This window comes from Panthera tigris, chromosome A2 (genome assembly GCF_018350195.1).
Source record: "Panthera tigris isolate Pti1 chromosome A2, P.tigris_Pti1_mat1.1, whole genome shotgun sequence".
In the NCBI taxonomy this organism is placed as follows: domain Eukaryota; kingdom Metazoa; phylum Chordata; class Mammalia; order Carnivora; family Felidae; genus Panthera; species Panthera tigris.
In genome coordinates, this window is record NC_056661.1 from 17,358,934 (window position 1) to 17,383,860 (window position 24,927).

The 24,927-nt window shown below is 38.7% G+C and overlaps 1 protein-coding gene across 1 annotated transcript in view; it reads right to left on the reverse strand.

The window, feature by feature from the left end:
* MAP4 (microtubule associated protein 4) overlaps positions 1-24,927 on the reverse strand; it is a 193,728-nt gene that overhangs the window by 123,179 nt on the left and 45,622 nt on the right. Inside the window, 1 exon segment of the mRNA XM_042978817.1 lies at positions 5,202-5,443. Within this exon segment, the coding sequence (XP_042834751.1) occupies positions 5,202-5,424 (223 nt within the window). The 5' untranslated portion in view covers positions 5,425-5,443.

A 24,927-nucleotide genomic window follows, 5' to 3' on the forward strand; every position in this document is an offset into this window, starting at 1 on the left:
GTATGCTGAAAACTATACAAAGCTTATGAAAGAAATTAAAGACACAAAGAAATGGAAAAACATTCCATGCTCATGGATTGAAAGAACAAAAATACTATTAAAACGTCTATACTACCCAAAGCAATCTACATACTCAATGCAATCTCTACCAAAATAATAACCGCGTTCTTCACAGAGCTAAAACAAACAATCCTAAAATTTGTATGGAACCAGAAAAGACCCCGAATAGCCAAAGTAATGTTGAAAAAGAAAACCAAAGCTGGAAGCATCACAATTCCAGACTTCAAGCTGTATTACAAAGCTGTAATCATCAAGACAGTATGGTACTGGCACAAACACAGACACTTAGATCACTGAAACAGAATAGAGAACCCAGAAATGGACCCACAAATGTATGGCCAACTAATCTTTGACAAACCAGGAAAGAGTATCCAATGGAAAAAAGACAGTCTCTTCAGCAAAGGGTGATGGGAAAACTGGACAGTGACAAGTGTTAAGAATGAAACTGGACCACTTTCTTACACCATACACAAAAACAAATTCAAAATAGATGAAAGACCTAAATGTGAGACAGGAAACCATCAATATCCTAGAGGAGAAAAAAGCAAGCAACCTCTTTAACCTCAGCCACAGCAACTTCTTACTTGACATGTCTCCAGAGGCAAAGGAAATAAAAAGAAAAATCAACTATTGGAACCTCATCAAGATAAAAATCTTATGTGCAAAGAAGGAAATAATCAACAAAACTAAAAGGCAACCAACAGAACAGGAGAAGATACTTGCAAATGACATACTGGATAGCGGGTTAATATCCAAAATCTATAAAGAATTTACCAAACCTAACACCCAAAAAAACCCAAATAATCCAGTGAAGAAAAGGGCAGAAGACATGTATAGACAGACACCTTTCCAAAGAAGACAAGGCTAACAGACACATGAAAAAATGCTCAAGAGGGGCGCCTAGGTGGCTCAGTCGGTTAATCGTCCAACTTCGGCTCAGGTCATGATCTCACAATTCATGGATTCAAGCCCCACATTGGGCTCTGTACCGACAGCTCAGAGCCTGAAGCCTGCTTTGGATTCTGTGTCTCCCTCTGTCTCTCTGCCCCTCCCCTGCTCCCACTCTGTCTCTCTCTAAAATAAATAAACATTGGGGCACCTGGGTGGCTCAGTCGGTTAAACGTCCGACTTCAGCTCAGGTCATGATCTCGCGGTCCGTGAGTTCGAGCCCTGCATCGGGCTCTGTGCTGACAGCTCAGAGCCTGAAGCCTGTTTCAGATTCTGTGTCTCCCTCTCTCTCTGACCCTCCCCCGTTCATGCTCTGTCTCTCTGTCTCAAACATAAATAAACATTAAAAAAAATTTTTTTAATAAAATAAACATTAAAAAAATTTTTTTAATAGTAAAAAAACAAAAAAAGAAAAGAAAAAATGCTCAATATCACTCATCAGAGAATACAAATCAAAACCACAATGAGATACCACCTCACACCTGTCAGAATGTCTAAAATTAACAACTCAGACAACAACAGATGTTGGCAAGTATCCGGAGAAAGGGGAACCCTTCTGCACTGCTGGTGGATATGCAAACTGGTGCAGTCACTCTGGAAAACAGTAGGGAGGTTCCTCAAAAAATTAAAAAATAGAATTACCCTACAACTCAGCAATTGCACTACTAGGTATTTATCAAAACGATACAAAAATTTGATTTGGGGGCACCTGGGTGGCTCAGTTGGTTAAACGTCTAACTCTTGATTTAAGCTCAGGTCATGATCTCAGTTTGTGGGTTCCAGCCCCGCATTGACTTCTGTGCTGGCAGTATGGAGCCCGCTTGGGATTTTCTGTCTCCCTCTCTGCCCCTCCCTCACTCGTGCTCTCACTCAAAAATAAATAAACTTTTAAAAAATTCTGATTTGAATAGGCACATGCACCCCAATTTTACTGCAGTGCTATCAACAATAGCCAAATTATGGAAAAAGTCCAAATGTCCACTGAGTGCTGAGTGGAGATCCATAGATTGAAAGATAGATAGATAGATGATAGATAGATAGATAGATAGATAGATAGATAGATAGATATGCTAATCAAAAAGAATGAAATCTTGCCATTTGCAACAAAGTGGATAGAACTAGAATGTATTCACTAGTCAGAGAAAGACAAATATATGATTTTACTCATATGTGGAATTAAACAAAACAGATGAACATAGGGAAAGGGAAGGAAAAATAAGATAAAAACAGAGACTGGTAAACCATGAGAGATGCTTACATACAGAGAACAAACTGAGGGTTGCTGCTGGAGGGGAGGTGGGTGGGTGGGGGGATGGGCTAAATGTGTGATGGGCATTAAGGAGGGCACTTGTTGGGATGAGCACTGGGTGTTATATATTAAGTGATGAATCACAGGGTTTCTACTCCTGAAACCGATACTACACTGTATGTTAACTAACAAATTTAAATAAAATTTTTAAAAAATAATTTAAAAAATTAAAAAAAAAGAGAGAGAGAGAGAGAGAGAGAACACAGGGAAGAGGAGCAGAGGGAGAGAACCTCAACCAGGCTCCATGCTCAGCACAGAGCAGAGTCCGATGCAGGGCTTGATCCCATGACCCTGGGATCATGACCTGAGCAGATATCAAGAGTTGGACACTCAAATGACTGCGCCAGGCAGGTACCCTGAAAATATTTTGAAATGAATAAAAATTAAAAACAGAACACACCAGAGGCACCTGGATGGTTCAGTTGGTTAAGCGTCTGACTTCGACTCAAGTCATGATCTCATGGTTAAGTGAGTTCAAGCCCCGTGTCGGGCTCTGCACTGACAGCTCTGAGCTTGGAGCCTGCTTTGGATTCTGTGTCTCCCTCTCTCTCCCTGCCCCTGTCCTGCGCGCGCTCTCTCTCTCTCTCTCTCTCTCTCTCTCTCTCTCTCTCAAAAATAAATAAACTAAATAACACACCAAAATCTATGGGGCACATATAAAACCATGATTAGAGGGAAATTTGTAACATTAAAAAGCTTATTTTAAGTGGTTGCCAGAGGTGGAGGTGGAGGTGAGCAAAATGGGTGAAGGTAGATAAAAGGTACAAACTTCTAGTTACAAAATAAGAAAGTCCTGGGAACATAACGTACAGCATGGTAATAACTACAGTTAATAATACTGTACTGTATACTTGAACATTCCTATGAGAGTGGATCTTAAAAGTTCTCATCACAAGGAAAAAAAATTGTTAACCATGTATGGTGATGAATGTTAATTAGACGTATTGTGGTAGTTATCTTACAATATACACAAATAGTAAATCATTATGTTGTACGCCTTAAATATAGTATTTTGTGTCAATATGAAAAGAAATGTTTAAAATTAATGATCTAAGCTGCCACCTTAAAAAAACAGAAAATGAGGGGCACCTGGGTGGCTCAGTCGGTTAAGCGTCCGTCCGACTTCAGCTCAGGCCATGATCTCACAGTCCATGAGTTCGAGCCCCACGTCAGGCTCTGTGCTAACACCTCGGAGCCTGGAGCCTGCTTCAGATTCTGTGTCTCCCTCTCTCTGACCCTCCCCTGCTCATTGCTGTCTCTCTCTCAAAAATAAATAAAACATTTTTAAAAAATTAAAAAAAAAAAAAAACAGGAAATGAGCAAATCAACTCAAAGTAAGCAAAAGGAAGGAAATATTAGAGATATGAGCAGAAATTGAAAATAGAAAAATAGAAAAAAAAAATCTACAACACCAAAAGCTACATCTTTAAAAACATTAGTAATTGATAAACGTCTATCCAGACTCAATTAAAAAAAAAGAGAGAGAGAGGGGACACAAATTACCAATATAATGAATGAAAGAAGGGGTATGACAACAGATCCTACCGAAATTAGGAGAATCAGGTAATAGTACAATTCTATCTCCATCAATCTGACAACTTAGAGGAAATGTACCAATTCCCTGAAAGATACAACCTACCAAAGCTGGCTTGAGAAGAAACAGATAACCTGAACAGTTCTAGATCTCTTAAAGAAATTGAATTCCTAATTAAAAAAAAAAAAACAAAAAAACCTGACCCAGAAAACTCCAGGTCCAGATGGCTTCACTGACTAAGTCTATCCAACATTAAAGACAAAAACATCAATTCTACATGAACTACTCTAGAAAACAGGAGGGAACATTTCCCAACTCATTTTATGATGCTAGAATGACCTCAATTCTAAAATCAGAAAAAGGCATCACAAAAAAACTACAGACCAATATCCCACATGAACAAAAATGCAAAACTCCTCAACCAAAGGGTACCTGGGTGGCTCAGTTGGTTAAACGTGCGACCCTTGATTTGGGCTCATGTCATGATCTCACAGTTCAGTTCATGAGATCAAGCCACACGTCAGGTTCCATGCTAACAACACGAAGCCTGCTTGGGATTCTCCCTCTCCCTCTCCCTGCCTCTCTCTCTCAAAACAAACAAACAAACAAACAAAAAATCTCAACCAGATAGTAGCAAATCTGATCCAGCAATATATAAAAGCAGCAAACCTCTTTTTAAAAGATTTAATCCATGGTTTCATCCTTACCTGGCATTACACCCAAAGACAAGTGGTATTTGATTCCATTCTAAATTTAGTCTTGATGTAAATACAGAATTTTGTTTATCTGACTTTTTACAAAGCTACTTTCAAAGTCAAGGCACAGCAGACCGTTTAATTCAGGAAAGTAGGCAGATTATACAGTAGCTGAGACCTTACAGAAGAAACCTTTGGGTTAAGAGTAATCTACAGTCGGGGCGCCTGGGTGGCTCAGTCGGTTAAGCATCTGACTTCGGCTCAGGTCATGATCTCGTGGTCTGCGAGGTCGAGCCCCGCGTCGGGCTCTGTGCTGACAGCTCAGAGCCTGGAGCCTGTTTCGGATTCTGTGTCTCCCTCTCTCTCTGACCCTCCCCTGTTCATGCTGTCTCTCCCTGTCTCAAAAATAAAATAAACGTTAAAAAAAAATTTTTTTTTAAATGAAAAAAAGAGTAATCTACAGTCTCATGAACACACACTCAACTAAAAGGTAACGAACCTACGTCTTTGGTTTCTAATGAAAGAAATTTAGATAAGGAGAAAAGTGACTAGCCTATACTAAAAAAGTCAGCTCAGTTTCCTCAAGGTTTCTAAGATTATGACCTACAGCGTCATCCCTAATCTGCTTTCTCAGCAGCTTGGTTTAATTACTTACCTTCAACCTGGCTAGCATCTGAGCATGGTTTCTTCTTCGACTCCGAATTGCCGGTTTTCTCATCAACATCCAGTAGAGGAATATAGTCTGTTTTTCCAACAGTTTCTCCCACAACATCATCAAAGGCCTCTGCCTCCAGTGTGGCAATGAAGTCCCGTTTTATCTCTTCCTCAATTTCTGGAGGTGGGTCTGTTAATGCATCTGCAAGACTGAGGTCAGCCATTCTGCACCACTGCAACTGCCTGGTAAAGGAGGGAAAAAGGTTTCATCAGATGAGCACTGTGCAAAGGAAAAAACATCCCTAGAAACTCTTCTCAGTTGTTCTAAACAAAAAAGGAATTAAAATCCAAAATGTTAGAGCTAAAAGAGACTCCCTCATTTGACAGATTAGAAAATTAAAGCTCAGTTAACCAACAGTCTTACTCAAAGTAAACACCCTCTTTTCACATCACTGGGAGGTAAACAGAGCCAAGTGCCATTTTGTCCTTTTCATTAATAAGAAAAAATAAAGTGTAAAAAAACAAAACAAAACAAAAAAAAACAAAACAAAAAAAAAAAAAAAAAAAACCACCAATGTATCCAAAGTTCAAATCAGGTCTTTTGATTTCAAGTCTCATAAACTTTTTAATTATTCTATATATCTTCATTTCCAAATCATGTCCCAGAATAATTCTTAAATGAATATACCAAAGGAGGTCAGATTACATTATATTCCCATGAAAAAAGGTTACATTACTATCAGGCAAAAGAAGTCACCTCTCCTGACTAAAGACTGTGAGTATGGGCCCTATCTTGTTGAGGTTAAATACTGTTTCTTCATGAATCTCTTGTAGCTAGCTCCATCCACCAAAACCATGCCTAGCCCTGCTGGCATAAAAATACAGATCTGTTCCCTGATTAGTTAGGGGCGCAGTCCCTCTTTGTGGCCATGTATATCACCACCTTTACAGAACATCAGGCTCTCAATTTTTAAACGTAACCTGACGTTAAGAAGTATAACCTAGTAAAGGCAAAATTGTTAGGTGAAGAGCTGAAAAAATACAAATGGTGTAGTAAAAGTGCCAAAGGGCCTGCAAATAAATGGAGTTCTTAGTACATACACAGCACAGTGGGAAATTAAAAAAAAAATGTGCAGGGTACTATCTGTCCTTCAAAAAGTCTAACTTTGGGGTGCCTGGGTGGCTCAATTGGTTAAGTGTTGGACTTCAGCTCAGGTCATGATCTCACGGTTTGTGAATTCAAGCCCCACGTCAATTCAAGCCCCACATCAGGCTCTGTGCTGACATATTGGAGCCTGGAACCTGCTTTGGATTCTATGTCTCCTTCTCTCTCTGCCCTCCCCCCAACTCTGTTTTCTTTCTTTCTCTCTCTCTCAAAAATAAATAAATGTTTTTTAAAAAAAAGTCTAACTTGGGGCGCCTGGGTTGCTCAGTTGGTTAAGCAGCCGACTTCGGCTCAGGTCATGATCTCGCGGTCTGTGAGTTCGAGCCCCGCGTCGGGCTCTGTGCTGACGGCTCAGAGCCTGGAGCCTGTTTCAGATTCTGTGTCTCCCTCTCTCTGACCCTCCCCTGTTCATGCTCTGTCTCTCCCTGTCTCAAAAATAAAAACGTTAAAAAAAAAAAAAAAGTCTAACTTAACAGACTCTCCAAGAGACTGATGAAGATAAATGAACATATGAGCTTTTGTGACCAGGTAAAGGTAAATCAAATAGAAATAATAGCTATTGCTCCTGTTTGCCCAGAAATCTATTCTTCCTTATCTTCCCCCATATACACCAATGGCCACCCTAGTGGTGTTGGGCACATGACCAGGCAGAGGATGGTTGTAAAAGGAATGTTTCATGACTACATCCTGGATGGAAGATTCACCAAGTGGCAGCTGTTCAGTTGCCCTGGTTGTCTTCTTTCTTAAGTCTGAGTGAGCAACCTTCCAATTTTTTTTTCATCTAATTTAGTCAGTCTATCGCTTGCAACCAAAGAATCTCAACTAATATATATACATATATACATATATATATATATATATATTATATATGTATATATATAAAAGGCCAAATTTTACTATGATTTAAGCCACTTTTTTTTCCCGTTTATTCATTTTTGAGAGACAACAAAAAGACAGATAGTGAGCGGGGTAGAGGCAGAGAGAGAGGGAGACACAGAATCCAAAGCAGGCTCCAGGCGCTGAGCTGTCAGGACAAAGCCTGATGCGGGGCTCAAACTCACAAACTGTGAGATCATGACCTGAGCCAATGTTGGACACTTAACTGACTGAGCCACCCAGGAACCCCGATTTAAGCCACTGTTAAAGACTCTCTTTTAAAACTGTCTGTCCTCCAATGTCTTCCTCTCTCCAACTAAATTTACTAAGGAAAAAGAAATACCCACCAAAAGTACAGTCATTCTATCTTCATCTTTGTGTTCTACACACAAGTTCCTATCATAGTCATCAGTAGGGAGTAGCGCCCATATGACCCATTTACAACACAGGAACATGGATGGGCAGTCCTACTCTCTATGCCACCCAGCTACTTTACATATAAAGTATTATTGTCACTCCAGATGCCACCAGGAAAAATGCAGAAAAATGACTCATTAAAGAACTTTTAAAAAGCCTGACAAATTTAATGTCAATAAATTCCATAAAAAGTAAATGTTTTTCCCTTTTCTATGATGACTATTATTACCAGTTAGCATTTGAAACCTATTATGAACCAAAAATAATAAAGGATGTCTGTAATTAAACAGTTTCATGGTCAAACAGCACTTGAAAGGACATCTGTATCACCCTTAACAATAGCTTTATTTGTTTCCATAATATACACATATGATACCTTTTTCATATAATCCACTCAAACTTCCTAGCTCAGGACACAGGTAAAAATAGAGACAAAATCAACAGTATCTTTTAAATGTCATTTCTCTGAGTGCATATTCTCAAAGGGCAGCTCTTTATCCACTGTAATGTTCCCCTGTTCACCCCCACCCTCAACCTCCCAAACTACTACCTAGGCTGACATGCGGTTCATGGAATACGAAGAGCAGCTTAAATTCAGCCTAAGAAGGTAAAACTGACAGAAAATGAGACAGCTGGAAAGCAGGAAGGTCATGTGGCTCTGAGTGTATCTAGCCAACCACCCAAGCATCTGTATCTCAACACAGTTTAGCTATTCCTTTCTTGTCACTACATATAAATAGAAGTGTGATTTAAACACACACAAACACACACACACACACACACACACACACACACACACACACACACACCCCTACTTATGGAAAATGATCCTGTAAAGGCAATACCGGTGTTGTGTTGGAAGTGAAAGTACTGGTTTTATCCAGAAAGCCCAGTCAGTGTTCATTAAATTAAAGAGACTGCCCAATTTTATCATTATTCTATTCTAAAAAATATACAAGTATAATAAATTCTGTAAGTGTTCTACAGGTTTGCTAAACTGGTTCTACAAGTATTCCAGAATTGATTTTAATGAATTCATGAAAGAACTTCATCCCACACTTACAGAATCATTTAAGGTCACTTAATACTCAGTTATGCCTTAAAATGGTTAGTTATGTAATTTATGGACAAAGGGATATGACACAATGTTATTCTCAAATATGGATACTCAGGAAGTTCCAAAAATGTACTCTTGTGAATTAGAACTATGTACTTAAAAGAAATTATCTCTCCTTGAATATTTATACTATTCCTTTCCTATCTGTACAAAGTTTGAATTTAAAAGGATTTGTTACTAGGAGGCAAGAAAAGAAAGCTGGATACAGAAGTTTCTAAGCTTCATGGAAGCACTAGTTTAATCTATAGCTTTCAGTGAGTCACCTTACAGGGCTGAGTTCCCTAATCTGTAAAATGAGAGTGGTATGTTAAATGATTCCTGAGGTTGATTATTCCAGAAGCTGTTAATAATTTAAAATCTTTTTATTTTTTTTTTAATGTTTATTTTAGAGAGAGAGAGAGACACAGACAGACAGACAGAGCATGGGTGGGGGGAGGGGTGGAGAGAGAGGGAGACACAGAATCCGAAGCAGGCTCCAGGCTCTGAGCTGTCGGCACAAAGCCTGATGCGGGGCTCGAACCCACAGTCTGCAAGATCATGACCTGAGCCAAAGTCGGACACTTAACCGACTGGGCTACCTAGGCGCCCCAAGGTGCTAATAATTTAGATTCATCACTTAAGTTAGAAATAAACAAACAAATTGCATATAGACCCTCAATGTGCATGTGTGACTTTTATATACCAAGTACTCCCAATTATAACTGGGTTCAGGTTTATTAAAAGGCAAAAGTTTTTTGGCAAAGGAAGAGACTAAAAACAAACTCATCACTGCACAGGGCCCTGCTTGAGCAAATCTGACTGGAGCTTAAGAAACTCCACCCAGTTCTGGCTAACATCAAAGGAGACTTACACAACTCTGCCAGAAAATAAGCCCCATATTATTTAACCAGGCACCAAGACAACACACAGTTTTCAAGCATAGTGCTTTGGACATCTGATCTTTCATTCTGACTACATGCCTGAAGTGAAACTGAAGTGAGAAGAGTTTTGAAAATAGGTGAACAAAGATAAGAAATGACATGACAAGATGATGAAGCAAAGAAAAGAATTTTGGTCTCTTGACTACACTCTTACTATTAATAGCTATGTGCTCATAAAAAGTATATAAGAAGATATGATGAGGTCACAAAGCACCCACTTCTGTTACATGGGTTTTTTTTTTAATTTATTTATTTTGAAAGAGAGAGAGAGCACGTACAAGTTGGGGGAGGGGTAGAGAGACAGAGAGAGAGAATTCCAAGCAGGCTCCGTGCTGACACAGCACAGACCCGGACACAGGGCTTGAACCCATTAACTATGAGATCATGACCTGAGCCAAAATCCAGAGTCAGACGCTTAACTGACTGAGCCACCCAGGTGCCCCTTGTATGGTTTACTTTAGATTACAAATTCTGGAGTTAGCTCCTAAACTGAAATATATTCTAGGTCTATACAGATTAGTGTTCATATCTAACTTAAATACACAGAAGTATGGCCAACTTTTTAAGCTCTCAAAATTCCTCTTGAAAATTTCAGGTCAGTCTTACCTATAGTTAGTCACTCCAGACCTGTGCTCATTCTGTCTGATGAGAAATTAGCAATCCAGTTTGCAAATGGTCTGTTACTGCCTTTGTCCTCCTGTGTCCCCCACCCCCTCCCCACTCCAGACATACCCTGTTTCCCAAAGGTGCTGCTTGGGAGGTAAAGTGGAGGAAGAAAACTCATGAAAGAACAGAAGCCTAATTCCCACCAACATACTGAAACACTTTTCACAACCACTGTCATAATTTCACTCCATTCTGTCACATTAGCCAAATCTGTACCAAGATTCTTTTGCAGTAGCCAGGATTCTCTTTTTAAAAAGTGTAGAATCCTATTTCACAATTTCAAAAGGGTAAGGGAACACGCACCCCAGAAGGTCTATAATTCCACCTTAGTGTTAATAGTGTAAATTTGGTTCTTATGAAGTAGCTTTCCTCTTTTTTTAAAATTTTTTAATGTTTATTTATTCTTGAGAGAGAGAGAGAGAGAGAGAGAGAGAGAGAGGGCAAGGGAAGGGCAGAGAGAGAGGGAGACACATAATCTGAAGCAGGCTCCAGGGTCTGAGCCTGACGCGGGCTCGAACTCACAAACGGCGAGATCATGACCTCAGCCGATGTCAGTCGCTTAGACTGAGCCACCCAGGCACCCTCCTATTTTTTTTTTTTAAGTTTACTTATTTTGATAGAGACAGAGACAGTGCAAGCAGAGGAGGAGCAGAGAGAGAGGGAGAGAGAATCCCAAGGAGGCTCCGCACTGCCAGCTGCAGAGATCCACATGGGGCTTGAACTCACGAACTGTGAGATCTCGACCTGAGTCAAAACTAAGAGTTGGATACTCACCTGACTGAACCACCCAGGAGCCCCTGAAGTAATTTCCTCTTAATCCCAGAGATCAATTCCATGGAAAGTGAGTTTTTGGTTTCAGTGTGAAAACGGAGAATAATAATTTAGCAACACAGAATATTTCAGGGAACAAAATAGGTCTGTATAAGGTATCAAAGTAGGGAAAGGGTATGTGGGCCCCAAAGCCCTAGGAGGTAAAAGAGAGGTAATACAATGTCAAAGGCAAGCTTGACATCTTTTAAAATATTACCTCCTGTCAGTTTTAGAAGAAAGGAAGAAACTTTCTTCAGTCACCTGGACTAGTTGGGAAACAAAATTATCATTTATAACATTGTTTACCTTTTTTAAAACATTTTTTAATGTTTTTTATTTATTATCAAGAGATGGAGAGAGAGCATGAGTAGGGGAGGGGCAGAGAGAGGGGGAGACACAGAATCGGAAGCAGGCTCCAGGCTCTGAGCTGTCAGCACAGAGCCCGACGTGGGGCTCAAACTCACAAACTGCGAGATCATGGCCTGAGCTGAAGTCAGACGCTTAACCGACTGAGCCACCCAGGCGCCCCTACCTTTTAAAATTTTTTAAGTAATCTCTACACCCAACTTGGGGCTTGAACTTACAATCTCGAGATTAAAGTCATATGCTCCACCAACTGAATGAATCAACAGTCATATGCTCCAGCCAGGCGCCCCTAACATTGTTTATCTAAAGGAAATGCTTCTGAGTTCCAAATAACCAACTTAATAAATGAACATTTAATAATAATTCCTGGGGTGCCTTGGTGGCTCAGTCAGTTAAGCATCTGACTTCATTCAGCTCAGGTCATGATCTTGCAGTTCATGAGTTCAAGCCCCGTGTTGTGCTCTGTGCTGACAGCTCAGAGCCTGGAGCCTGCTTTGGATTCTGTGTCTCCCTCTCTCTCTGCCCCTCCACTGCTCATGTTTCTGTCTCTCTCCCTCTCTCAAAAATAAACATTAAATTAAAAATAATAATAATAATAATAGCTCTTGAAGGCAGAAGACCGCTCATAATGCTCACTTAAATTTTCTCCATGATTGATATTGTCAGTTTTGGGGGGGAGTGGCGGTAGAGGGGTGAATTATGGACAAGACATACAACTAAAAAGACATGTGGACTAATATTTTCTTCTATACTTTTTTTTATTTTTTTGGCAAGACTGATTTAAATGACAGAGAATTCTGAGGCCAAAACTAAGCTGCTATCCCAGGACATTAGTGAGAGTGCTGTGACCAAAATGCAATGCTTGTTCCTCAGGTTTGGAAGAAACCCAGTGTCCCAGCCAGTTCCAGAGACCATTTATAACCTGACATGGCTAGTGGCTATGGCGTGTACCATAAAGATTTCATATTCAACATGAGATTTTTTGAGTTTGTCTAGCAAGCTTTCAGTTACTACATGGGGACTTTACTCCTCAGATTGGTTTTAATGAAGTTTTCAGAGGCCTATTACATACCAAGCTGAACCTTATTTGTCTGATGTCTGTGTTCTGCTTGTAATTAACTAGAAAAGTAGTTTGATTTATACTTTCAATCAAAATGGTATTTCATTCAGAGTAAAACCAACGACCTGTATGGGAATCAGCTACCATCTTACACAGCTCATAGACACATGGGATCCCCAAAGCTAACCTGAATTTCTCCTGCTCCTCCCCAGATCCAGACTGGCAAATGGCAACACACAACTCAGCCACAACTTGACTATCCTAGCAATAAACTCCAACCCCCCTGTTGAATATATTAAGTTTCTACCCCCAGGTACCTCCCTAAACACTTCAAGGACAACAGCTGTACTATTATGAACTGATGGTATTTGCAGCCTCCGCAGGGTTCTGTTCAGAACCACCACTTGTCCTGTTCATCATAGGATTAGCGACAGGAGAAAGCCCTTGATTACTAGAATAGCAGAAGCTATTGCCCAGTGACATTCCTATATGAAAGAGCACATGGATTTTACTTCCATGCAGTCCCAAAAAACAAAGAGCTCCTTTTCCCACTGCTTTTTTAGGGAGCCCTAACCTCTAAATATAAAAACACTGCATACATATGCACACACATATTCAAATACATAAAACCTTGCAGCACAAGGCTGAAAGCCCAGCTTGCTTACTTACGGGAACTATCCAGGCAGCTTGTGCTCAGTCCTGACCAAATGCATTTTGAACCTCTAAACAGGCACCTGTCTGCCACATTTATGTCCAAGTGAATTTAAACCTATTTCCCCAAGAAGAATAATCTACACTAGATACCTCCCACTGTGAGCCATGTGATACAGACAGCATGATGTGTGCTGAAGTCTGGTTATGTGCGCCAAAACAAGAGACGACAATGACACAGCACTTACATTTCTGCTATAACCATCCTTCAGAGTGACTCTTCAGTTTTATCTCGATTAAAAACAAAAAAAGTGAATCTTAGGATGATTCTCAATACCTGATCCTTCCAAATTTGGAAAAAAAAATAGTATTTTTTAAAACGTTACTCTCCATCCCACTTATTCCTCCTCAGTCTAAGACCAAAAACTATTCAGAGTTTGCCTACACCTATCCAAAAATTATTTCTAAACATTTAAGACCTCTAAAGGCTTTTATAAAAACACGAGGTCAAATAATCCAGGATCCAATTCCCTCATTTTAACAACTGACAAAAAAAGAACCAGAAAAAACAAGTCACTTATAAATGAAGCTGGACTGAGGATCAGACTAAGGCGAGAGTCAGCAAACACCAGAAGCACAAGAAGCGTATGATATAATGGACAAAATATTGGAACTTTATGGTTTCTGCTTTTATCTGACACAATGACATCACTATCCTTCAAAATCTTTTTTTTTTTTTTTTTTTTTTTGCTGTACCTTTTCTTCTTAAAGTATGAAAGCAAAATTAGGAAGAGTCCTAAACATCAGGAAAAAAAAAATCTCAGCTGACTTAAAAGGACCCCAGTCCCTATTAAGAAAAAAAAGCCCCCAAACTCCTTAGTGTAACATCAAGGTCACGTAATCCTACAGGGCCCAGCCCTATGACCTACCACAACCGACAGCAGTTTTCCATGTAGGGTCTCCCTATATTTTAGTCCCACGGGACCAGCTGCCATTTTTATAGGCATATCATTGACATTATCACCAATACCCTTGCTCATCTTGCTCTTCATACTTCAAAGTCTTGAAATCAAGGTCCACATCAACTATCACCTTTCCTGTTTCTTTTTCAAATCTGTTCTCCCAGTGCCATTGAGAACTAACACATCATCTGTACTTCTATTGTAACAGTACAGTCTGATTTGTACTGCAGTTCATTTATATACTAGTGGCTCCTATAATTGCTAGATCCCAAAGAGGAAGGACCATGTCTAAGCAATGTATATACCCTCCCCTAGCAGATTACTTTACATAGAAGATGGGCCAAAACAACAAAAAACAACAAAATAAAGGGGCTAGCTAAACAGAATTCTAAAATGGTATGATCTAAGTTAATATTTTAACAAATTTTAAATATTTTTATTAATTTTTGAGAGAGAGAGAAAGAGCACTAGCGGGAGAGGGCCAGAAAGGAGACAGAGGATCTGCAGCAGGCTCCGCACAGTGAGCACAGAGTCTGACGCTGGGCTTGAACTCACGAACTGTGAGATCATGACCTGAGCCAAAACTAAAAGTCAGCCACTTAACTGAATGAGCCACCCAGGTGCCCCTAAAACGGTATGACTGAAGTTAATAAAAAGCATGTCTAATTTGAAATTACTCAGGTGTTGGGGCTCCTGGGTGGCTCAGTCAGTTAAGCCTCTGACTTCGCCCCAGTCATGATCTCACAGTTCATGAGTTCAAGCCCCGCACTGGGCTCTCTGCTGTCAGTGCAGAGCATGCTTGGGATTCTCTCTCCCCGCTCCCTATCCCTCCCTGCCCACCCCCCCCCCCCTCTCAAATTTAAAAAAAAAAAAAAAAAATCAGGTGTTAAAACTACAAAAACTCTTCAGAACTGAAAAAAAGAATAAATATACTCAAGGTTGAAGGCTTATCATTAATTAAGAATATTCACCTAATTTCTTCCACTTTCCAAGCATAGCTTATGCCAGAGCAATCATGTTGTCTGCAATCATGGAAAGAAAGCCAACAAGGAGTAACTATACGAGCCAGCTCTCTATGCTGGTCATCTTATCATTATTAGGCAGGGCAATAAAAATAGCCCTCTGCTTTTAGAAAAGCACAACAACATGATGCAATATGTCAGAAACAAATAGCATTTTGCTGAAGAGATAAGCTACCACCATCATGTTAACATCATTGTATAAATATTAAAAGTTTTCTAATTTTTAAAAAGTTAAATCTCCATAGTATCAGCTCACACATCTCTGTGTAGTAGTAGTAAATATACCATGTAATTTCAAGATTACTTAGTTTTGGGGAAATTGGGTGAAAGCAGAAAGTATTCACACTTGATCAGCTCTTAGCTTTTGAGAACTAATTAAGAAAAACCTCTCCATCAAGCCAAGTGAAGTTTCTCTCCTAAGTTCAGAGCCACAATATGCCAAATTTTATTATCTAAGATGTCAGTGAAAGTGAAGTAAAATCAAAGGCTGAACTAAGAGGAGATGGGGATTTGTGCTGATAATTCCATAATTATTTATTATAGACACACAATGTATGTCTCCTCCAGAGTCCCACTGGGCTGAGTTCCTAAGGGTTCCCTGCTGGCTCAGTCAGAAGTGCACACAACTCTCAACCACAGGGTTGTGATTTCAAGTTCCACCTTGGGCAGAGGGCTCATTTTTTAAAAAGGGAAAATAAATGGGTTTAACAGAACTTAAAAAAAAAAAACGCACGGTGGACTCTGAGTTCCTAGATGGTAAGGACAACATCTTTTTCACCTTTTATCCTGGGCATCTAATACAATAAAGTGACACCTGGTAGGATCTCAAATGTATATTCATCCTGCTGAATGTGCTCTATTCCGTATCATGACACAGCCTTCTCTTGTCAGGGCTGACATCTGCCCAGCTGGAGGGAGTCTCCTGGCTCTTCCATTGTCGGTCCTCGGCACAGAATCAGAATTGGGGTGCATTGGCCCAGCTCTTCTGAGCAGGAAAGAAGAAGGCATAAACTATAGGAATACTCAGCAGGCATTTTGTAGAAAGACCTTAGTGGTAGTAAATGCCTTGCCTTTAACATAAAAGTGCCTTATAAATGCTTTCAAATGGGGGGGGGGGGTACTAAAAAAAAAAGTCTAGAAGTAAAAACAATTTTAAGTGAAAACTGAACAAGCAAGGTGAAAAGTCAAAGGAATCTTTCAAACTATTATTAACTTTTAGCATTTTACCTGAAATGGAAGTAAAGATCAGAGTTAAAAGTAAAATGCCACTGAATCAGAATCATTCAGAAACAGAGCTGGGCAATTTCAGTTTTTAAGCGATGATTCTGAAGGGCACCCACAATTGAGAGCTACTAATCAACAATCCACTTACTACATTAAAGACAGAATTTGTAAAACTTAACACTAGAAAGAGATCAAGTTCTCCGTTGTTGGGAAGGTAGGTGCTTTAGATTATGTTTATTAGAAGTAAAGTCTGACAGGGATTCTTATACAAGTTAATATTGAGGGAGTGCCTTCAGGAGAAACCTGTAAGGGAGAGAAAGGAAGCAAAATTCTGGTTTCAGCTGAAGTCTAGCCTATGCCTCCTGACTGGGAAGCTATGAAACACAATCGCACCAGTCAGTCCCACCATGAGGTAAGGGAGCCACGTTTTTGTAACCTTCATCAGGCAGTCACTGGCTAAGAACCATGTGAAGAGGAGGGACATAACTTCCTAGGCATCTCTGGGGGAGGTGGCTCCTATATGGTATAGCCCTTGCTAACACTCACAACAGCTGGGGATTGGGCCGTATGTGTGTGAGAGACAGACTCTAAGCAAAAGGCCATTAGTAGAAATTAAATGACAAGTTTAATTCACTAAGATTTACCAATATTAAATATTAAGCTTGTATGTACCTACCAACATAGCTATTTAAAAAACAGGTGCGCCTGGGTGGCTCAGTCAGTTGAGTGCCCAACTTCAGCTCAGGTGATGATCTCATGGTGCGTGGGTTTGAGCCCTACACTGGGCTTTGCATTGACAGCTTAGAGCCTGGAGCCTGCTTTGGATTCTGTGTCTCCCTCTCTCTCTGCCCCTCCCCCACTAACACTCTGTGTGTGTGTGTGTGTGTGTGTGTGTGTGTGTGTGTGTGTGTCAAAAATATTTTAAAAATTTTTTAAAATAAAATAAAAGACATAAAACTTCACCCAAAGAAAACAAAAATACCAATTCAAAAAGGTATATGCAACCCTATGTTTACTGTAGCATTATTTGCAACAGCCAAGACAGAGAAGCAATGCAAGTGTCCATCAACAGACAAATGGATAAAGAAGATGTGATACACACACACACACACACACACACACACACACACACACACACAAATACTTTAATATTACTCAGCCATAAAAAAGGATGAGCTCTTGCCATTTGCAACAACATGGATGTACCTAGAGGGTATTATGCTAAGTGAAATAAGTCAGACAAAGACAAATACCATATGATTTCACTTATATGTGGAATCTAAAAAACAAAACAAAAAGCAGAAAAGAGACCTATAAATACAGAGAACAAACTGTTGATTGCCAGAGGGAAGTGGGATGGAGGTAGGTAAAATGGGTGAATGGGAGTGGGTGATACAGGCTTCCAGATAGGAAATGAACAAGTCACAGGAATAAAAGACACAGCATAGGGAATACAGTCAATGATGTTGTAATAGCACTGTATGGTGACAGAGGGTAACTATACTTGTGAGCACAGTATGACATGAAACTAAGTTGTACAGCCAAAACTAATGTGACACTGTGCGTCAACTATACTTCAATAAAAATAAAACAAAAAATAAAAATAACCTTAATGAGGAGACAAAGAGGAGTCCTCCTTCACAGGGGGATACTGTAATACACCTCTTTCTTTCAGTAACTGACACATCATGTAGACAAAAATCAGTAAGTATATACAAGCTCTGAACAACTCAACCTACAAGTTTCAGCTAATGGACTAGAGAGTACACTGGGAAGACACTTTTCTAGCACACATGGAACAGTTCATTTTTTTAATAAATGTGTACTAGGGGCTCCCGGGTGACTTGGTCAGTTAAGCATCCAACTCTTGATTTCTGCTCAGGTCATGATCTCAGGGTCATGAGACTGATCCCCAAGTAGGGCTCCACATTGAGCTTAAGATTCTCTCCCTCTCTCTCCACCCCTCTCCCGCACACACACTCACATGTATTCTCTCTCAAAAAAAAAAAAAGAGAGAGAGAGAGAGAAAATAAATGTATACTAAGACGTAAAATGAATCTCAAATCTTAAAAATCATTATTGTAAGAGAACAAACTGATGGTTACCAAAGGGGCGGGGGGGGGGGGGGGGGGGGGGGGAATGGGTGAAAACAGGTGATGGGGATCAAGGAGTGCACTTATGATGAGCATCAGGTGTTGCATGTAAGTGTTGAATCTCTATATAGTACACCTGAAACTAATATTACACTGTATGTTAAATAAAAAGCTTTTAAAAAATCATTGTACAATACATTTAAGAAACATCATAAATAAGTTAGAAATAAAAACCTGAATTTTTCAAAAATTTGAAAATTTTAAAACTCACTACAAATAATCCATGAGTTAAAATCATAATAGACATGAAAAAATACTCAGAAATGAATAATAACAAAAATATTACATTCCAAAGTTTGTGGAATATACTTAAAAAGAGAATCTGAGGAAGTCTCCAGCCTTAAGTGCTTGTAATAGAAAAGAAGGATGTAAATAAATTAGTTAAAATCCATCTTAAGAGTTAGGTAAAAATAAATTTGAAGAAAACCAAAGGAAGGAAATAAAATCCTAAATGAGAATAAGGCACAAAGAAAGAAAAGATCAATAAAGCAAAAGTTCTCTCTGAGGAGTAACAAAGTTAACAAACCTTTGGTAAGACTGACCCAAACAGCAGAGAAGGCATAAATGAACAATTTTAGGAAGGAAAAATTGTAACGCTACAAATGCAGCAGAGGAAAAAAGAGATTTTAAACAACTATGCCAACAAATATGAAAATCAGATGAAAAAGACCATTCTAGGGCACCTGGCTCGTTCAGTTGGAAGAACATGGGACTCTTGATGTTGGGGTCGTGAATTCAAAGCCCCACGTTGGGTGTATAGATTACTAAAAAAAAATAAACTTAAAAAAAAAAAAAAAACAATTCCTGAAAGAGCACACAATAACTGAATCAAAATACAATAATAAATTAAAAATCTAAATAGTCCCAAATCAATTAAAGAAATTGAAACAATATTTTTAAGTCTCCCAAACACACACACACACACACACACACACACACACACACACACACACACACCAAAGATTTTATAGGAGTTCTACTGAGTATTCAAGGTGAAGATAACTCGAACACAAACTTTAGAAAATAGAAGAATTTTCAGGGTGCCTGGGTGGCTCAGTCATTTGAACATACAACTTCGGCTCAGGTCATGATCTCACGTTTGTGAGTTTGAGTTCGGCATCAGGCTCTCTGCTGTCAGCGAAGAACCCCGCTTCGGATCTTCTGTCCCCTCTCTCTGCCCCTTCCTGTTGCACTCTCTCAAAAATAAATAAGCCTTTGGGGCACCTGGGTGGCTCAGTCAGTTAAGCGTCCGACTTCAGCTCAGGTCATGATCTCGCGGTCCTTGAGCTCTCGGTCCTTGAGTTCAAGCCCTGCGTCGGGCTCTGTGCTGACAGCTCAGAGCCTGGAGCCTGCTTCGGATTCTGTGTCTCCCTCTCTCTCTGCCCCTCCCTGTTCATGCTCTGTCTCTCTCTCAAAAATAAATAAACGTTAAAAAAAAATAAAAATAAATAAATAAACCTTCAAAAGAAGAAGAAGAAGAAGAATTCTCACTAAATCATTTTATGAGGCTAACAGAAGTAATCTGTAGTGATTAGAGGCCCATATTCCAAACTGACTGCCAGAGGTTCAAAGTTGGGTTCTACCACTTAGTATCTTTGTGGCCTTGAGCAAGTTTCTTCACCCTTTTGCTTCAGTTTCCTCAAATGTAAATTGGGTGTTTAACAGTATTATCTACTTTCTGTATCTGTTAATATATAAAATAGTTCCTGGAATAGTGTGTGTTTTATGTATGTGCTATTGATTATATGATTATTGATAATATACATCTACTACCAAACCCAGACAAGAAGAATATAATAATGGGAAATTGTAAACAAAAATAAACTTACGAACTTAGATCGGGTCAGCAAACATTTTCTGTACAGAGCCAGAGAGTAAACTGTTTAAAATTTGTGGCACCTATACTCTATCACAAATACAGGCAGTCCTGGCTTTGCATAGTTCTAATACACACAAATTTCAGTGACCATGGTTTAGTTAAGCAACACCAGTCCCCCAACAGCATGGTTCAAGTTTCAGCTCCCATGGTATATTAACTGTGAATAATTGCATAAAGCACAAAATTTGCTGCTAGCTCCTCAGTATACAAATTGCTACGTAAATAACAAGTGTGTGTGGAGATCAGTGACCTATCACATCACTTCTTCAAAGTCTGTTGGTGACTGGTCGCTGAGCATCTGTTATTCAGTTCATGCATAAACAGTGGTGCTACCTCCTCATCTCCCAATGATAAATTCGTGTGGTATTTTATGAAAATGAGTAACCGAAAGAGAGAACTGGTCAACAAAAATAAATGTGCAGCAAAGAATCAAAAAGTAGTAACACTGGAAGTGAAATTTACATCAAATGTAAATGTAGTTCTAGAAAAAACAGCTCGCTGTGGGAATGCTGACACTACCACCATTCAAAAGACGTGCTGCCAGAGGAACTCAGTGAAGGTAAGCTCATCTCCATAAATGAGGATAATGGCTTCTTGAAAAAAATAAAAAGGCCTTAGAGGAAGTGCCGCTGGCAAGAAATCTCACATTAGAAGAACTCTTGAAGATACTCCGTGGCAATGAAAGCACAAAAGACAAATGCTGGAAGCTGATCTAAACCTAGAAAGGAGTAGGACGGGGCACAGAAGAGATAGATATCTGGGTCCATATCATTAATTACGATAAGAAGAAGCCCCGACACTGTTCAAACTATTCTTGGTAAGTTTTTTACAAAGAAAAAAACATTTAAATTCTCAACACTTTTAATGTTTTGAATTACAGTGTACTAAACATTAATTTTCCAATTTCTTCATTTCCCTAAGTTTTATATAAGACAAGAGAGCTTTTAAAATTTTTTTAAAGATCACAATCATAATTTTCCCCTTTGATTATTAACTTTGCTTTGCAGTTTCAGCCTGCTCGGCCATTTTTTGCAGTCCCAAACTACTGTGCAAAGTAAAAACTTCCTGGTCTCAACACTGCCATTATAGAGTGTAAGTTTCCATAGACAATACACATATGAATGTCAAACATTCTTAGCTCATAAATTATACAAAAACAGGCAGTAGGCCGAATTTGACCTGTGAGCCATAATTTGCTGACCCGACTTAAATGAAAAAAATCCTAAAATAAATATTAGCAAATCAAAGCAAGTAATGTATAAAAGATATATCTTGAACTCAGTTGGCTAATAAAATCTTAGAAGATATCTATCAACGTATTCAGTATATCAACGGATTAAGTAAGGAAACTAAAAGCTCATCTCTCAATAGAATCAAGCCTCTGGAAAAAAAGACTCAAATTAGAATGGGAGGATCCTGTATCTGACAAAAGGTATTTACAAAACAAACAAAAAACAAAACAAAACCTGACACAAACATCATTCTCTTGAGATGGGGTAGAAATAAGAACGTCTAATATTGCTGCTGCTAATCAATATTGTACAATGAGACAAGAAAAGAAAAAAATTAAGAGCATAAGGATTATGAAGAAAAAATAATAATAACATTGTCATTATTTGTAGGAAACAACTATATAGACAGGAAATAAACTATTATATTTTGTAAATGAATTTAGCGAGGTTGTTCAACTCCAGGCAAATTAAAACCCAACTGTATTTCTACATACTAGCAAAAACAACTGGAAAATATTTTTTATATAACATTTACAGTGGTTATTTTCTTAAAAATTCCTAGGAACAGCTAGGATCTACTAACACAGAATGGATCCATGAGGAATGATATGTTTTATACTTAGGTACAAAAGAGTGTATATTACGTATCACAGAAAGAAAAAGGGAGAGTGAACAGAGATTACTGTAAAACAGCAGTTGAAATCAACTGAAAGGCTTTTGCTGACTCTCCAAATTTAACCTGAAGTGGGCAGAAGGCAAAAAGAACTTTGCCTCCTCACTGGAATGTGCTTCTCTATTGGTCTGCAAGTCTGCATGTGCTGACCTTTAAAAGACAGTATAAGGTTTGTCTGTTCTCCCTTCTACCAGTGGGTTGATAGACTGGACATGGGTGGACAATGACTTGGTGGCTCTGATGTTGGCTATATTCAATATTCTACTGTATTTCTTGTACAGCACTGGAAGATTTTTGCCATAGATGCATTTTTAATCCTTCAAAAATAAGGCATAATGAGGTAAGAGGAGCTTAAACCACAGTTGAAATTACAAAAGAAAATAACAAGATATAACCATCTTGAGGGGGGAAAAAAACCTCTCCTAAACACAGCAAGCACCGAAGAGTTCTTAAACAAAATTGCAAAGGCTTCCAAACTATATTTCTTCCAAGAAATTGGGAAGTAAATTCTGAGTAATCAAAGGTACAAAAGGTAACATACAATAGGAGAAAAATTTTGGTGGTAAACACAAAATTAAAGAAAGTACAACCTAACTAGGAGTGTGGCAGAGATGTGCTCAGCACTCTTAGATCCTGTTTCTTCTTCCTGGGTACTCAAAACATTTCCCACCACCCTTACAGTTACAAGTTGAGACCATAAGACTGGGTTCCAGTCAATGGACTCACAGCTAAAGTAATATGCTTTAACACAAAACATTAATGAGATGCTCCTTGTTGTGCTCTTTGCTCTTTGCTCATTTGCTCTTTGCAAATGAATACAAAGGATCCACTGGAAGACTCCAAGACACCAGATGGAAGGAGATGGAATTCTTCAAACATCACAGGAGGCAAGAAATAAACTTTTACTGTGTTAAGCCACTGAAATGCTAGATACGTTAAAGCAGATAGCATTAATTACCCTAACACAAGGATCTTACTATCTAACCTCCACATTTTACAAATAAAGAAAATGATGAACAAAGTGACTTTCTAAAAATTACACTAGTTGCTAGAATACCATGTCTCCTGACTTTCCATAGGGAACTTTTACCTAGTAAAAGATTTCCATGCTAAATTTAGAATTTAAATTATTATCTGAATATTTGTTAGAAGGCCACAAAAAGGCAGCAAGATAGACAGTTTCTCACATAAAGATGAGGAACCTTAAATTTCTACAAAAATGCTTATGAAAATCTCAGAGGCATCCATCCTAAATATTACGACCGACACTAACTCTCACATTCTGACTTATATCAATAAATTTGGCTGCAATTATTAAAAACTTTACATCCAACAGAGCAATAAATTACGTAAAATTTGTTATAATTTGTTACTCTACCACCCTCATTTTGTAAGGAATATCTGAAAAGTATTAAACGGTCTATCTAAGTATATCATGTGAAACTAGTTATTTGTGAGTATTTCTATGAAGAGTATTGGGCATTAGACCTGTGGTCAAATATAAAGCTTCTGATTAGGCCTTTATTAATATAAGAGAAGGAAAAAAAAACAACCCAAGCTTTTAGCAATAACTCAAGTCAGATTTAAATTCCTCATTGGGAGATCATCTGGCCTCTCTTTACCTCAGCCATAAACTAGATATAAAGCCTTTGACAAATCAGCTCACTTTATTTATAAAAAGACAAGAATTCTCCAGGAAGTCCTTTTGTAAGCCTTCCATCCTATGATTGGACTCTGGTCAGGTCAACAAAATGTACTAAATATTTATTAGGCAGAACCAAATAAAATTGTTGATATTTTACTGTTCTTTACCTATAAAAACCGCATTTTCATATAGCTTGATCTAATCCTAAGTGCCACTTGTCACATTCAAAAAAGTACTAAATTTTTTTGGCATGTATATACACATTTTTTTTAGAAGAAAAACGAGTATGCTGATTTAGGGGTTCCTGAACTGTTGTCATTAGAGCTAAAGAGCAAAATCTATACATCTGAAGAGAAAAACTTTTTTAATTTTATTTATTTATTATGAAAGAGAGAGAGCAAGTGTGAGCAGGGGAGGGGAGAGAGAGAGGAAAGAGAGAATCTCAAACAGGCTACGCACTGTCAGTGCAGAGCCTGACACATGGCTCAATCCCATGAACTGTGAGATCACGACCTGAGCCAAAATCAAGAGTCAGACACTTAACTGACTGGGACACTCAGGCGCCCCTGAAGAGAGAAACTTTTTACATATTCTCTTTTCCTGACTACTTGCAGCTATGTGCTATTTACAAAGACACTACACAAATTCAGTTAATTAAAATATTAGATCAGAATACTAATTCAAATGTTTTGGCCAAAACTGCTGCAGTTGCTGTGTAAACATAAATCCTACCTATCATTCTGTCAGTTTAGACTTCTGCTTAAAGATTTAGGATTAAGTGCCTTGGGCTCACAGAGTATTTACATTACTTGTAAATAGCCATTCCCTTGAAAGACTAAATCATGAATGCTCGTATTACATCCCATTCAAACACAATTTTCTCTAAAAA